The 14678-nt window shown below is 37.3% G+C and overlaps 2 protein-coding genes across 3 annotated transcripts; one reads left to right on the forward strand and one right to left on the reverse strand.

Moving 5' to 3' along the window:
* Nucleotides 1–568: 568 nt before the first annotated feature.
* On the forward strand, nt 569–7135 carry sync (syncoilin, intermediate filament protein). Of its 2 annotated transcripts, XM_051872179.1 has the most exons (6): nt 569–1715; nt 3137–3251; nt 3358–4125; nt 5467–5886; nt 5957–6085; nt 6381–7135. In XM_051872179.1, the coding sequence occupies exons 2-6, from the start codon at nt 3246–3248 to the stop codon at nt 6432–6434; spliced, it is 1377 nt and encodes a 458-aa protein (XP_051728139.1). In that variant the 5' UTR covers nt 569–1715; nt 3137–3245; the 3' UTR covers nt 6435–7135. The 2 variants fall into 2 exon arrangements, with proteins under 2 accessions (XP_051728139.1, XP_051728140.1); XM_051872180.1 differs by lacking the exon at nt 3137–3251 and having other exon boundaries at nt 572–1715.
* Nucleotides 7136–8464: 1329 nt separating this feature from the next.
* rbbp4 (retinoblastoma binding protein 4) lies at nt 8465–13998 on the reverse strand. Its single transcript, XM_051872177.1, has 12 exons — nt 13794–13998; nt 12978–13125; nt 11437–11582; nt 11172–11345; nt 10769–10884; nt 10283–10443; nt 10068–10194; nt 9890–9967; nt 9722–9798; nt 9571–9628; nt 9339–9449; nt 8465–9128 (listed from the first exon to the last, which is right to left on the reverse strand). Exons 1-12 carry the CDS (start codon nt 13807–13809, stop codon nt 9066–9068), a joined length of 1275 nt encoding a protein of 424 aa, XP_051728137.1. The 5' UTR covers nt 13810–13998; the 3' UTR covers nt 8465–9065.
* Between the last annotated feature and the right edge of the window lie 680 nt (nt 13999–14678).

The raw sequence follows: 14678 nt of genomic DNA on the forward strand, positions 1-14678 counted from the left end.
CAATGTGGACAGTCAATAATTTTAGATCAGATTCCAATCGGATACACAAATAATAGGATTTGGACTGACAGTCTGAACGTAACCTTTGTTCCAATGTTTTTTTTCTGGTGGTTCAGTTTAGTCCTGATTAGCCCCAAGTTTGTTCCCTGGGTTACTGATTACGTTCACCTGTTAATCATTATGTCTCTCTGTGTATTTAAGACCTTAGTTTCCTCAGTTCATTATCTGGTATCATCTTTATTCATGCGGTTGTAAATTAGTTTTCTCCTGTGATCTTCTGTTTGTATCTTTGTGGGTTAATAAAGAAGTGTTTGTTTGGATTCTCCTGTGTTGTGCAATTACTATAACCACCAGTATGTGACAACTGGCTAGATGGGCATTTAATAAAACTTGGCTGTATATGCAATAAAAATGTAAAGAAAATGTTTGAAAATCACTATGTGAATTGCTTGAAAAGCTACGTGACAAGAAGATGGTTTGTTTTTTCCATTTTGCCAAAAACTTCAACACCCATGATGCACTTTTGACTTTTGACAACTGTCCGTGAACAGGAACACAAAAATATTGAAGTTCGATGTGTTGTTTTAATTAAAGCCCAGCTTTCAAAAGTTTGCCAGATGATACAGAATTACGTGTTTTGACAAATAAATGGCGATATCTGGGTGCAGGTAACATGGAGAAAGAGTACATATTGTTCATTTACTGTACATACATCATTTTATAGCAATAGCTGGTTGAAAATCAGTGAATGTGTTGTCTTTTAAAACTCCAGTAGGTTAATCTGGCAGATAAATGATTGTTGCTAAAGATAGATTTAGAAATAGCACACTGATTTCTCATGTATTTAAAAAATGCTTCCAATATGTCATTCTCATTTCTATTACACATTGTATTTTGGCATCACATTGCAACTTATCTGGGTTTAAATATTTTGTTAAGCCTTCTTATCAGTACCAATTTATCAATTAGTTTAAACTATAGCTGCCTCAAAATATCTAACCTGTACCAACTTTACTGATCTGTGAAATATCCATTTAGATCCGTGACATCTATTTAAAGCAGCTGGGAAAATGAGCAGGCATGGAGGGAATTTGGCGCCGTTGGACCTTCTAAACAAACACTCACTTATATCTAAAACAACTCACTTGGAGTTTTCAGTTCCCACTTGATTTCAACCCTGTCCGTGCTTGATGAGAGCCCGGTTTTCAGGTCATTCCTAAATGTAGGTCAGTGCCGTTTAGGAAACTACAAAAGAAATGACAACTTTTCACGAGCATCTCCCCGTGGTCCCTATTGGTGACTGCAGCATGTCACTCTTGTGTGCCCACTCCTCTTGAATTCTTTTGCTGTGTCATGTCCATGTGCAGACACTACACTTGCCACCCATTGGATACTGATCCTGTTTATTTGCATAAAATTGGCTCTTTGCTGTCCTATTGGTTGCAGTGAGCAGGTCACCTCCCAGAGGACCTCATGATTCCTGATTAGCTCGAGTTGGTGCCCGCGCTGTATGTGCTCATATTTCTTCCCCCTTCTGTTTATTAATAAATGTAAACAGATTAAATGTTGCCTGGGAGACCTGTGGCATATGTTTAAACCCGGTCAGAGAGAGGCCAGACTATCTCTGTCCTATTTTCATGTTCAGTTGGCTACCAGCTCTTCAGTTGGGGTTCACTTCATGGTTATTGTCCTGGAATTTTGTTATCTGAGTCGAGGTGAGTTGATGAATTTATATATATAACAGTTTTCTCAAAGGCTTTTGATATTTGAATATTTACACTGGCACAGTATCATAGATCTAGCTACATCTTTAGACTTGTCATATCACTACCTACTCACTGCACAGTGCCTTCGTGTTTTTTCTTTCACACTTTGTTTCTATTCTTGGTGATGATTTCAAAAGTCTGGAAAACTGGAGGAAAAGTATTATTGAAGACAAATGCACATCTATTTTGCCTTGATTAGTTATTAGTCTCCTCAAAACAACATGTAAAATGCTAATTTGTCATACAGCATGCCTAAGTAAACATGTTAAAGGAATGAGCAGTTGTTCTTGATGGGGATTTTGAGATCATTGGCACTGGTGGAATGTGCTCTGTCTGTTCTTGCTGCCAGTTTCAGCAGCAGCTGCTCTCTGTGTCCCAACGAGACTGGCATAAGAAATACCAGCCCTGTCTAATGGTGCATGGGCATTTCTAGATACTAAAATCATACACTGAAAAACATTTGGTGAAGAAACTGCTAGTAAACAGTGCAGTCTGATAAGGTGAAAAAAATAGTTTCCTCTTTTTGTTGATTGACAGAATTTTGATAAAGATGTGTTTTTGTAGAAATATTTACATTTTACTTACTTCCTGATTATCACTTGTCCGACAGATGCAAGGGCTTGTATGTACCAATGTGTGCATGTTCTAATCAAAGGTCCACTCACAGATGTTAATCTAACCTTTTAAATGAATACTGTCTATAAGTGTATTCATGATCAGTCAGCTGTTTGACAAATTTATGCAGCTGTCCCTCAATGACGCATTAGTTTCAGATTTCCTGTCACCATCCTTAGCATCACTCAAGAATCACAGTTCACAAAGTACATTGTACAAACACTTAAAGGGATAATTCACCCAAAAATGAAATTTCTGTCATTAATTACTCGCCCTTAATGTTGTTCCAAACTCGCAAGACCTTCGTTTATCTTTGGAACACATATTAAGATATTTTTGATGAAATCTAAGGCTTTCTGAACCACACATAGGCAGCAACTTCATTGCACCTTATGAGGTCCAGAAAGGTAGTAAAGACATTGTTAAAATAGTCCATGTGACTACAGTGGTTCAACCTTAATATTATGAAGCGACAAGAATACTTTTTGTGCTCAAAAACATGTCAGAACGCCGACTCATTATCACACGCATGCGTCGTGCTGCTCACGTGTAGAGTCGGCCAATACTGACCCAGCGTTCGGACGTAAACACGGAAGCGCTGCACTGCGTTCACTACGTCAACTGCGTACGACAACAGTTCAAATTGTTAAATCAAGTTGTTATTTTTGTTTTGTTTCTCATCGCTTCATAACATTAAGGTTGAACAACTGTAGTCACATGGACTATTTTAACAATGTCTTTCTGGACCTCAAAAGGTACAATGACGTTGCTGCCTATGTGTGGTTCAGAAACCCTCGGATTTCATCAAAAATATCTTAATTTGTGTTCTGAAGATAAACAAAGGTCTTACGGGTTTGGAACAACATGAGGGTGAGTACTTAATGACAGAAATTTCATTTTTGGGTGAACTAACCCTTTAAAATCTAAAATGAACTTAATGGCTAATCACAAGATTGTTCACTCCATACATTTACAGAGGTCAACATATAAAATGGAGGATCAAGAAATGAACTTTGAGCAAACTTATGGATCTCTATCAGAGACAGACAGAACATTTGAACCCTTATTTATTGAAGAGGAAGGTGAAGACTACTTTGAAGATTGCTTGGAAGAGATTGAGGCTGCTCTAACTCTTCCTGGGGAGTCCATGCCTTATTCACAAAAATGCAAAGAAGCTTTGCAAGCTGAGTTTAATGGACTTATGCAACAGATGTTGGCACAGTTAGATGTTTTTGATGCAGCTCACTCAACCACATCTGCACCACTGGAGTTATTTTCAGAAACAGAGAACAAAATGGACAAGAATGGAATAACAAAAACAATCAAGTTTGGAGAGACGTGCATTCCAGAGAAAGAGCAAACTGTGTTGGAGGACGAAGATGATGCTGCAGGCATCCCTGTCGAGGCAAGGCCTGAGTTGTCTGCCACCATGGAATTACAAAAGCTCAGAGCAGCATTTGAGAGCTGTATTGAGGAGGTGGGCCAGTTGGAGCGCAGAAGGGATGAGTTGGTTCACGAGCTTCTGGAGCTGGAGGAGCCCATGGCCCAAGAGCTGCAGACTGTAAGGGAAGCTCTAGGGGAGGAAAAAGGCCTCCTGTCCAAAGTCAAGCTGGAGAGACAGAGCCTGCAGGAAGAGACTCTAATGACTAAGAGGCGCCTGTTCATAGCAGCCCGAGACTGTGCACAGAGACAAGTAGAGCTTGAAATACAACAGAAAGAGGTGGAGCAGCTCAACCAAGCTCAGGTAGTGTTCAATAAACCAGACTGGTGCGAATGCATTGAAACTGCTCCAGAAAAGATGTAGATTATTTTATTCCACCAAATTATTTTTTACATCAACTACAACTTACAAATGTAGTTTACAACTTTGTAGCAAAAGGACACCAGACACTGTAGCCAGGTATTAATTAAATATATTAATTATTATCAGGGCCATAACCATCACAGACATTGAGTCCCACCAATAATTAAAAATGGCCAAATTGTCAACGCCCCCAACCCCCAATATTTGACATTCTTGATGCTATAGAATTAAAATTTCCTCATTATTTACTCACCCCCCATGTCATCTAAGATGTTTATGTTTATGTCTTTCTTTCTTCAGTCGAAAAGAAATGAAGGTTGAGGATAACATTCCAGGATTTTTCTCCATATAGTCGACTTCAACAGCCACCAACAGGTTGAAGGTCCAAATTGCAGTTTCAGTGCAGCTTCAAAGGGCTCTGCATGATCCCAGATGAGGAATAAGGGTCTTTTCTGGTGAAACAATCGGTCATTTTCTAAAAAAAATAAAAAATAAAAAATTATATACTTTTTACCCACAAATGCTCTGCGATGCGCCATGCATCACGTAATCACGTTGGAAAGGTCACATGTGGCATAGGCGGAAGTACCGAGCAAATGTTCTCAAAGCGAATGTGCAAAGACTTTTGTAAATTAAATGGCCTTTACCAAAAAAAAGATAAAACAACAATGTCAGGACAATTTTGAAGTTGGAGGAGAAAATGAGAGTTTTTCGCCCTACCGCGGTACTTCCGCCTACGTCATGTGTGACCTTTCCAATGTGATTACAAAATGTGTGGCGCATCGCAGAGCTAGTGCAAAATGAGCATTTGTGGTTCACTATATATAGAAAGATCCTGGAATGTTTTCCTCAAAAAACGACTCAAATTTTTTTAAGAAATGTCACCGTTTTGAATTGAGAATATGCTATTATTTGCCTGATTCGTGTAATTCATAACTGCATATGAAAAGAAACATTTTACGTTTTTTACATTAGACATACAAATAAGAGTGAATATTTGCAAATAGTTTAAATTGAGTACTTCATAACAATAAGACTTAGAACTTTTACTGTCATTTCTTTTTCTTAATTCCCTTACATCCATTTTAATTCTTTCATTTACATCCCCCACTTCACACAACAACAAAAAAAAACTTCCCCCTCAAAGCTCAATGTTCAAGACATGGTTACGGCCTTGAGATATATATATATATATATATATATTATTTTGTAACAATATGTATTTAAAAAAAATTCAATACATTTAAGTTAAGGTGTTCAATCCTGCATTCACAAAATCAGGAGGAGCTGAAGTCCCTTGCTGTTAAGCTGACTGAGGAGATTACCAAGATTCATTCAGATCACCAAAGCCACCTGCAGGAAGTGCAGAAGCAGCAGAAAATCACTCAAGAAACCAGCAAGAGGAAGACCCGCTCTTATGTGACTCAAGGACGACGGGCCTCTTGTGACCTACAGCAGTACCTACAGGGTGGAATAAAAGCTCTGGAGGAATTTTATGAACCCCGGTTAGTGTCCCTGCTAAAGAGACGGGAGGCCACCATGGATGCTCTCAGTAAGGCTAAAGAGCAGTGCCTAGAGATGAAAGCCCAGTTAGAACCACTGAGAGAAGAAGAGCAGATGCTGAGACTCCAGAGGACTCGTCTGGAGGAGAGGATCCGACTAATGGAGAAACAGAGGAGGGAAAATGTAGAACAATATCGGGTGCGTAATTTTCATTGATTTTACATGTCATCTTAGATTGCAAACTGACGGTTTAATGTTCTTCATTCAGGAGATGGTTGATATCTTAGAGGAAAACATCAGAGAAATGAAAATTCAGCTCAAGATCCAGATAAAGAAGAGTGAAGAATTGGAGATGCTGAAGAAAAGCATGGCCAAAGAGCTGATCTTCTACAGGCAAGTACAGGCACTTTTCAATGGACTGTTTCTCACTGCACACTGCAAAGTAATTTAAGGGGAAATTAATATTACACCATGCATAAATCAAGTGACAAAAACTACATCTCTCATGTTAATGCGTTTTTGTGCTAACCAAATGCTAGTTGTGCTTTGCTGGATAGCCCCGCCCACAAAGATATATTATTGGTCTACTGTATACTAAAAATCATATACGTTCTGACTGGTTGTAATTGCTGTAATTATATTTTATATTTTTGTATCCATATTTTATATATCCTTTATTGTTTTACAGAGAGAGTGTAGAGGGTCCTCGCAAGCAAGAGAACAGTGTGGTGGTGGAAAAAACCTAATGAACTAATGCTTGTGTTATTAATTATCTCATTAGTTGTTAAATGCTTTTGATATATTGTCATAGTTTAACCTGAATGGCATGTCTTCTCTCTCATAAACAATCACCAAAACAATAAGCACAATTTACTGAAGACACAAGTCAATGTTTTCTGCAAACCAATTTTAAAAAGCTCTCTGAACACTAGGACCAAGCACGTCAGATCAAGATCTTTATCTGACAAGCTCAGAATGTTCTTAAAACAGTGTTTTTGTTGCGTGTCAGTTGTGTATAAGAGGGAATAAAGCTCTTATATCCAGTGGTGCCTGTGAATTAACTGCTTTCTTTTATGAGTAAGTGAAGTCGGCAAAACAAGGACTTATTTGGGCACCATAAGAGAGCTCTCTAAACATACCGACAGCATGATGGTGAGAACGTGTAGATGGACTATGAGAAGATTAATTAAGACAGTGCTTTATTGATTTAATGTGTCTTGTTAAGATCTGAGATAAACTTGTACGAAGTAGAAATTATGTTTATATGGCTCGTCTCTTACCTAGTCGCGGATAGAGTAGCCTACAAGGATACAAACTCTGTCATAGTGACAGGGGGCACTATGGGATTTTTTTTTTTTTTTAAATAAGATTGAATAAGTGGCTATTTTAGGAAATTGAGAAAACTATACAATCTGACAATGACAAAAATAAAAGGTATTTTGTTGAACACTGGCTTGTGTTAGTCTTTTTTTGTTTGCTTTTATGTGTGAAAAATAAATTAGCCTACTCCAAGAAAAGTAATTTTGGGTGTTTTCACTTCAATGAAAATATGGCACAGTTCAGACCTTGAGTGATCCGATTATGAGTAGTCAGGCAAGATGGATAGATGTTTAGACCTGTTAGTAATATTCCTCTTAAATAAATCTTAAGGTCAATTATGAGAGAGGGAACAGCAGCAGGCCTGTCCTGAAGTCCCTGCAATCTTTTATCCTGTGATATCTGCAGATTTCCAATTTATTTCAAGCATGATTAACTTTAATATTTTATTTCAATTATAACTACTGCTGAAGGCAGACTAACTTCCTTTGATTATCAGTCTAAAAGCAATCTCATACCTAAATACAATTAAATGTAGCAAATATTTTACCATTGTTTTTATACAACTTTTAAATAAAAAGTTAAAAGTATATTCTGTCATATTTTTACTTAAGTACAAGTTCTTGTTTTTTTTTTTTTTTAAACATTCCTGTACCAGCCGAAAACAAATTACTGAAAAACACTTTTTTTTTTTTTTTTTTTTTTAATCTGAAGGCAACTTGTAGTTTACTGCAATGACTTACTATATCGTTTTTAACGACCGTTTGATAAAGGGTCATTTTACCCAAAAATAAAATATGTCATTAATCATTCACCCTCATGTCGTTAACTAGCTTCGTTCATCTAAGTTATGGAATTTTTTTTTTTTTTTTTTTGCGCAGAAAAAGTATTTTCGTCGCTTCATAATATTAAGGTTGAACCACTAATCACGTTGACTATTAACTATGTTTTTACTAGGCCTACTTTTCTGAACCTTGAATGACGGTAATTTCGTTGCTTTCAATGGAGGACAAAAAACCTCTTGGACTTCATAAAAATATCTTAATTTGTGTTCCGAAGATGAACGAAGGTCTTACGTGTGTGGAATGACATGAGAATGAGCAATTTGACAGAAATTTCTTTTTTGGGTGAACTAACCCTTTAATAGCCAATAATCGACCTCGAGGTAAAAGGGTCACTTACCTCAAAAACGCACCATTCCTGTCAGAGTCTGTGCACGCGCTGCTGTAGTGAAGCGCGAAAGCAAAGCAGACAAGGCCACAGCCAAACAGGTAGCCCCGCCCCAAACTCACGCCAATGGCAGGCAGTCGACTTCAACTTTTTCATTTGCTAACACACAGTTTTGATACAATAAACAAGCAGCCAATTTCAACTGGAATTGGTAATTCATAATTTACCCAAAAGACATTCTGTATTCAAAACAGCAAATTTTGCAAAAGCTATGCACCAACATTTAAAATAAATTGTATCAACAAAACAGTTTATTCATAATGTTCTGTACAAAGGTATGGACATACAGGAGAAAAGACACTGAAAAGTCACAATATTAAAGACATTAAACCACCGGACCGATACATGAAACTCAAAGTAAAAAAAAAAAAAAAAAAAAAAAAAAAAAAAAAAAAAGCTTAATTTATCAATACATCTAGCCATGTAATTAAATGGATGCTTAAATGAAAAATGAATTTATAGGCCAAGTTAAAAAATAATCTACAGAACATCACCATTGTACCACTGCACTCTGGCCACAATTTACTACACACCTGTATACACTTTTCTGATATCAAGTAATACTTTAAGTATACTTAACTGCAAGGAAATCCACAAGACACTGGTGGGAAAGGATGAGAAGGGTCATGTGTCTCACATTCTGATATTGACCAATGATCAACTGACATTTTTTCTTAGAAAAATACTCTATTAACATAGTAGAAAATGCCTGGTGGGGAAAGTGTCAATTATTCCTTTTCCATTACTTAGGTGAGAGTTCTTCACTTGTGTGTAGAGAGTTTTTAGAAGTTTTGTCTTATGCTGACAGTGGGGTGGTGTAAAGAGCTGTTTTATCCCTGAACCTCAGTGTCTGCTGCCCCCTCTGGGTCCTCGTCATTGTAGATGTTCTCCGCCTAAAGAAAAAAAGAAATACACAAATAACTGAACTACAACACAAAACTATAAAGGTTATGCTAAAAATTACAGAAGCAACTCTTTCTATATCATCTACACTAAGAGGTGGCTCAGGCTGCATCATGACGGAACTATTTATTTATTGCAGAGGTGCTGATGAAAAATTCAAAGTTGTAAGAAATGGGATTAAAAGCTAGTAGTGTCCTCACCATCTGCCAGACTTGCATGATGTTGTCCTCAGACACTGAGCAAATCACCCATGGTTCATTTGGATTCCAGGAGAAGTCTGAGATCTTGGCTGTATGGCCTCCATGGATAAACTGAATAATGGAAAAATAAGGCATCAATAATATGTGAATAACATGACCTCAAAGAGCAGCATAACGATAACTATCAAAATGTATACATTTAAAATAAAAACTGAACAGCATTACTACTCACCAGTAGCTCTGGAGGTCCATCCTCTGCATCTTCTGGTGACTGTTCCTCACCGATTTTACTGCAGAAAAAAAGAAAAAGAAAAGACAAATGTGATAAAATAGTTCTCATTTTTAGTGGTACTCATGAGTAAAAGGAAAATGAGACAACCTACCTGAGATCCCAAACATTGAGTCTCCTGTCTGTTCCACTGGAGGCCAGGATGGTCTCGTTATGAGGTGACCACTGGACCTGTGGACACATTTAAAGAGTTCATGTTATCACACTCAGTTTAAATCTTTAACAATTCCATCTTTAATCAAGGCAGGAAGGGAGATGATACCTGGAAGATTTCATCTTTGTGCGACTCAAATGAGTGAAGTTTCAGCTTGAGGTTTCGCAGATCCCACAATGCAACAGTCTGAAATGCAAATAAAAGCACAACTTAAGTCTAAATAGAGAAGCACCTTTGTAGAGTATTCACAAGTGCAACAGAACCAAATGCTGAATGTAGCTCTCACTTTGTCAGCTGAACCGGTGGCCAGAATGAACTCGCTGTATGGGTTGAAGGACAAACAGTTGACCTCTGCGGTGTGGGCATCTACCGCATGACTGGGTTTGGATGTGTTATTGGACCGTGTGTCCCAGCTAAAGGATAAGGAAATAGATTAAAATACTGCTCACATTAAATAAAAACAGACTGAACAGTTACATAGCCTTTTAAAATTAAACTTACATCATAAGCTTCTGGTCATCTGCAACAGACCCAAAGAGAGATTCGTGCAGCAGGTGCCAGGACACGTCCTCCACTACAGCAGTGTGACCAGTGAAAATGGTCTTAGCGTCCACTATTTTCCCCTCCTTTGGCACTGTGCTGATGTCCCACAGACAGATGGTCTACACAGAAACAGATGAACTCATAGGAACATGCACACAAAGCAAGATCTTCTACATCAGGTTACCAACCTTCCTTGTCAGTCAAACCCTTAGGACCTAAAACACTTACTTGAAGATTGAGTAACCTTTTGAGAAATTTACCTTATCTATTTAGTCTTAATTATATTTCATTATACATTCTTTTTTTCAATTTAATTTAGCATTGAATGAATTTAGGGTACATATAAAAGCACAGAGTAATACCTGAACCCTCAAGTGTTTGCAAATATACAGCTTAAGTAACCATATAATTAAGTCAGTTATAGTGATAGTACAAATGTCTTACGTGATCATCAGAAGCACTCAGCAGACACCCACTCAGGTTGGGATTCCAGGACAGACCATAACCTTCTTTCTGATGCCCCCTCAGACGCAGGTCAGGAGTGCACTCGCCAGAGGGATCTTCAGGAGCACAGGAGGAGAATAGAAATTTAGAGGAAAAACTTCAATAAAAATCAATATTGACATCTGTCGCCTTCAACTGACTCAACAAATAGCATGGAGATTAGGATTAAGAGTTAAGTCTCCCATTATCACGTTTAGTTTTGGTATTTTTTGTGTTTTGCTATACTTTAGCTGTTAAACAGTTTGCATTTTGGCACCTAGATACATTCAGTTGGACGCCTTTGTGTCACACCGTGCACTGTTTTTCTAAATTAAAAGGTGAACAAAATGTTTCCAGCTCATACCAGGTTTGGAGGGGTGTTTGGTGTAGTCAAAGACCAGCACATCACTAGTGGGAGTCTTGGTGGCAATGATGCAGGGGTTCTGTGGCATGTAGCGAGCCCTGTTCACCTCTCCCTCATGATTAATCTTGATCTCAATCTCTATCTTCCCACTCACTGAGCCAAAACCACCAAATTCTGTAAACAGAAAAAAAAATGTGATAACTTGTCATATGTACATAGGTTCAGTTTATGATCTACACATCTTCATATACGATAAGCCACTCACCTCCTTTTTCACTGTCATAATGTGAGGCATCAAACTGGGCATCATCATTGGGCAGCTGGACGCTGGCAATAACCAGGTGATTCTGCTCATCAGAGGTATGTGTGCCGAGAACCAGACGGTGCACACTAAAATCCTTCCCTTCAGGTCTGTGAAACATGACAAGTATGAATGTTATTTACACTGACCTTTATAAAAAAATTACACACAATTTCTACCTACACAATATTCATTATCTGCTATTCTTAAAGCTGTGGACTTTGCAAGAAAGATCAATATTATCATAATAACATCACAGAAAAAGAAAAAAAAAGCCCACCAAACACATTAAAAAGATAATTTGGAGCCCCACCTACTCAACCAATTGAGAATGTTCCACAATAGGGCTGCGACAACTAATCAAAATTGGTAATGAAGATAATCGACGAGTTTCATTGATTAATCAGCACATGGAAAACATCTGCTAATGATTACATTTCTATGGACAAAACGCATTTGGAAAACAGCAGAGGATGCAGAGTGAGCTGCTGCAGGAAAAGTGCTTGACCCAAGTTGTCCTAAACATGAGAATGTGTCATTAAACAAAAGCAGAGTGTGTGTGAACTGGAAGTTGTGACCAACTTTACTTCGGTATTGTGACGTATTTTCCAAGTGAAACAATATTAAATGAGGAAAAAGGGTGCATGTCTTATTTTTTCCGCTGGGCATTGATTGGATCTAGAAAAGAAGACATCCCAATCAGCTCGCAGCAGGCTGACAGTTGGAGGAGATGTTCAGTTGGAACTGAGGTCATCAGTAAAGGAAGTAAATAGGGTCAATTTTGATTTTATGCCGACTTTAATGTGGCGGTTTTCCTCTGCGCATATTTCTTTTTTCTTTTTTTTTGTGTGTGTGGTTGGATCCTTATCTGTAAATGTTAGAAAGCCATGCGAGTACTTCCATTTTGCATAAAGGCTTGCCATGACAAAGGGAGTCTCCATTAAACTTCAGTGAACGTGCACCATTGCACACATATGCATCAAACAGAGCGCAACAATTCTTGCTAGACATTAAATAAGTTTAAAATTCTACAGGTAACAAGTAATTGTATTTTTTGAGAGCAGTAAGTATAAAGTGACTATTGTAATGGAGTAATAAAAGTAATGTTCAGAGTGAATGCGTTTTCCTCCTATCCCGTACCAGTAAATATTAAGTCTGTACTTTTGTTATTCTAAATTATAATTTTTTTATTTAGTGATTTTTACTTTAAAATGGTAGCAATCAATTTAAACTAATTTTACATAGCCTACATATTAAGTAAATTCACTATATTTGTATTCATTGCCTTCAAATTGCACATTGTTTGCAGGACAAGGTTAGGCAGAATGTAAAAACTATTTTGTAAATAATGGATTCGTTTAAATAGTAATAGTAATAGTAAATTACTATTTTTTTAATTTTTGGATGTCTCCCTCATCCAATTAATCAAGAAATAATCGATAGATTGATCGCTTATCAAAATAGTGAGTAGTTTCAGCTGATGACAGTAGGTGTGAATGTGTTACCTGGTGACATCTGGCAACCACTGAGCAGTAAGACTGGGCCACTCCAGCGCGTGAGTCATAACCAGATCATAAAGAAACGGAGTGTTTTTCTTCCATATTTTATATTCTTCATTTATCACCCTCTCCTCCACCGCGTCATCAAATGCAGCTGTGACAAAAAGGGGCGGGAAAACAAGATAAGATCTGTCAAAATGCCTTCAATAGAGGAACTATTTAAAAGCATCTTGAATATTTAACTCTTTAAGAGTATCTTGAATATGTAAGTTCATAAAGTCGCTCGACAAATTACTTACAATCTACTAGCGTCAACATTGTAAGATAATGCAATTAATATTGCCCAATTTGTTAGACAAACTGTATGGAAAACGACTCAAATTGACAACATAGCCCAATATTTTGCATTTAGCAGAAGTTAGAAGCGCAAATAACAATAATAATAATAAAAAATCCAAAATAATACTGAAAGCTTCCAGTAATGTAGCAACGCATTCCATGAATTTACACACCTCAACTTATAAACCAAACAAACTAGCCGCAGCTAATTCGACGCTAATTTACCTGAACTACTAAGTTATTTAGTTACTTTCCAACATGTTCCCATCATAAAAGAATGAATTTAGGCCGAATAACAGGTCATGTGTGCTCATAAAAAGCTCTAGAGTGTAAACTGTATTGATGTAGCAAAGACTGTGTCGTTATGGCGGGATTCGGCCTGCGCAGAAATCACACCAACAAACACCTCAGCTGCCGCTACCGGCTTCATTTAACCAGCCGCCGCTAAAAGAGAGTACATCGAATGTACAAAACCATACTAACCTTCTTTATCAGCCATAGCGACTCGACAGACAGCTATCACTCGTAAACTTAACCGATAACAAGATACCGGTGTAGTTTCCCCGGGAGTGCAGGATGCTCTTTGTCTCGCGCCGGCGTGCACGTTCGCGCCAACTCGGACAGACACAGCAGAGCACGCGCCACCAATGAACAGAGAGGGGAAGAAGAGTGGCTTCTTCTGCAGAGGAGGTGATCGCACACTACAACCACTATACTGCCCTCTGTTGATACCACGCGACAAAATGAAAAAATGCATCGTGACATTTCCATGACAGTCTCCCCTCACAGACAGTTCTCTTTACTGTAAAGCAAATATAGCACCATTTGCTCTCATTAAACAGTATTTGTATATTACTATGTTACAGTATTGAGACCTAAATGAACAACAATTGTGAAACATGGATAATACAAAAAATACAGTAGTGTTTTTTTAACAGTATGCATTTTTACTATTTAACAGTATTGATACTCAAATTAGAATAATAAATGAGAATAATAAAGTGAAAAAGTAAAGTGAAACAACCCATCAAATTACAGTAATTAAACCATTAGGGGAATTTATTAAAAATAAATATCCAAAATCTTATTAGCCCTAAAACGGGCTTCAGTTTCTTTATGAAAATGAAAATATTTCTTTAGATTTTTTTTTGAGTGTGAATTTTCCCCCGTTGAGGATTACTCAAAAACATTATTTTAAAAAGCAATTAATTTTAAGGCAATTAAAATGTCATCTTCTGTGAGTTGATTTTAGTTTTCTAATGCATGAGAGTCTATAAAGTCAATTAAATCAAAAAATAATCAAATTTATAATTCTTCTCTCCATGTTAATGTTGAAAACAAATTATACTTGACATCATTAGCAGGAAT

The sequence above is a fragment of the Ctenopharyngodon idella genome, chromosome 19, assembly GCF_019924925.1.
Source record: "Ctenopharyngodon idella isolate HZGC_01 chromosome 19, HZGC01, whole genome shotgun sequence".
NCBI lineage: Eukaryota > Metazoa > Chordata > Actinopteri > Cypriniformes > Xenocyprididae > Ctenopharyngodon > Ctenopharyngodon idella.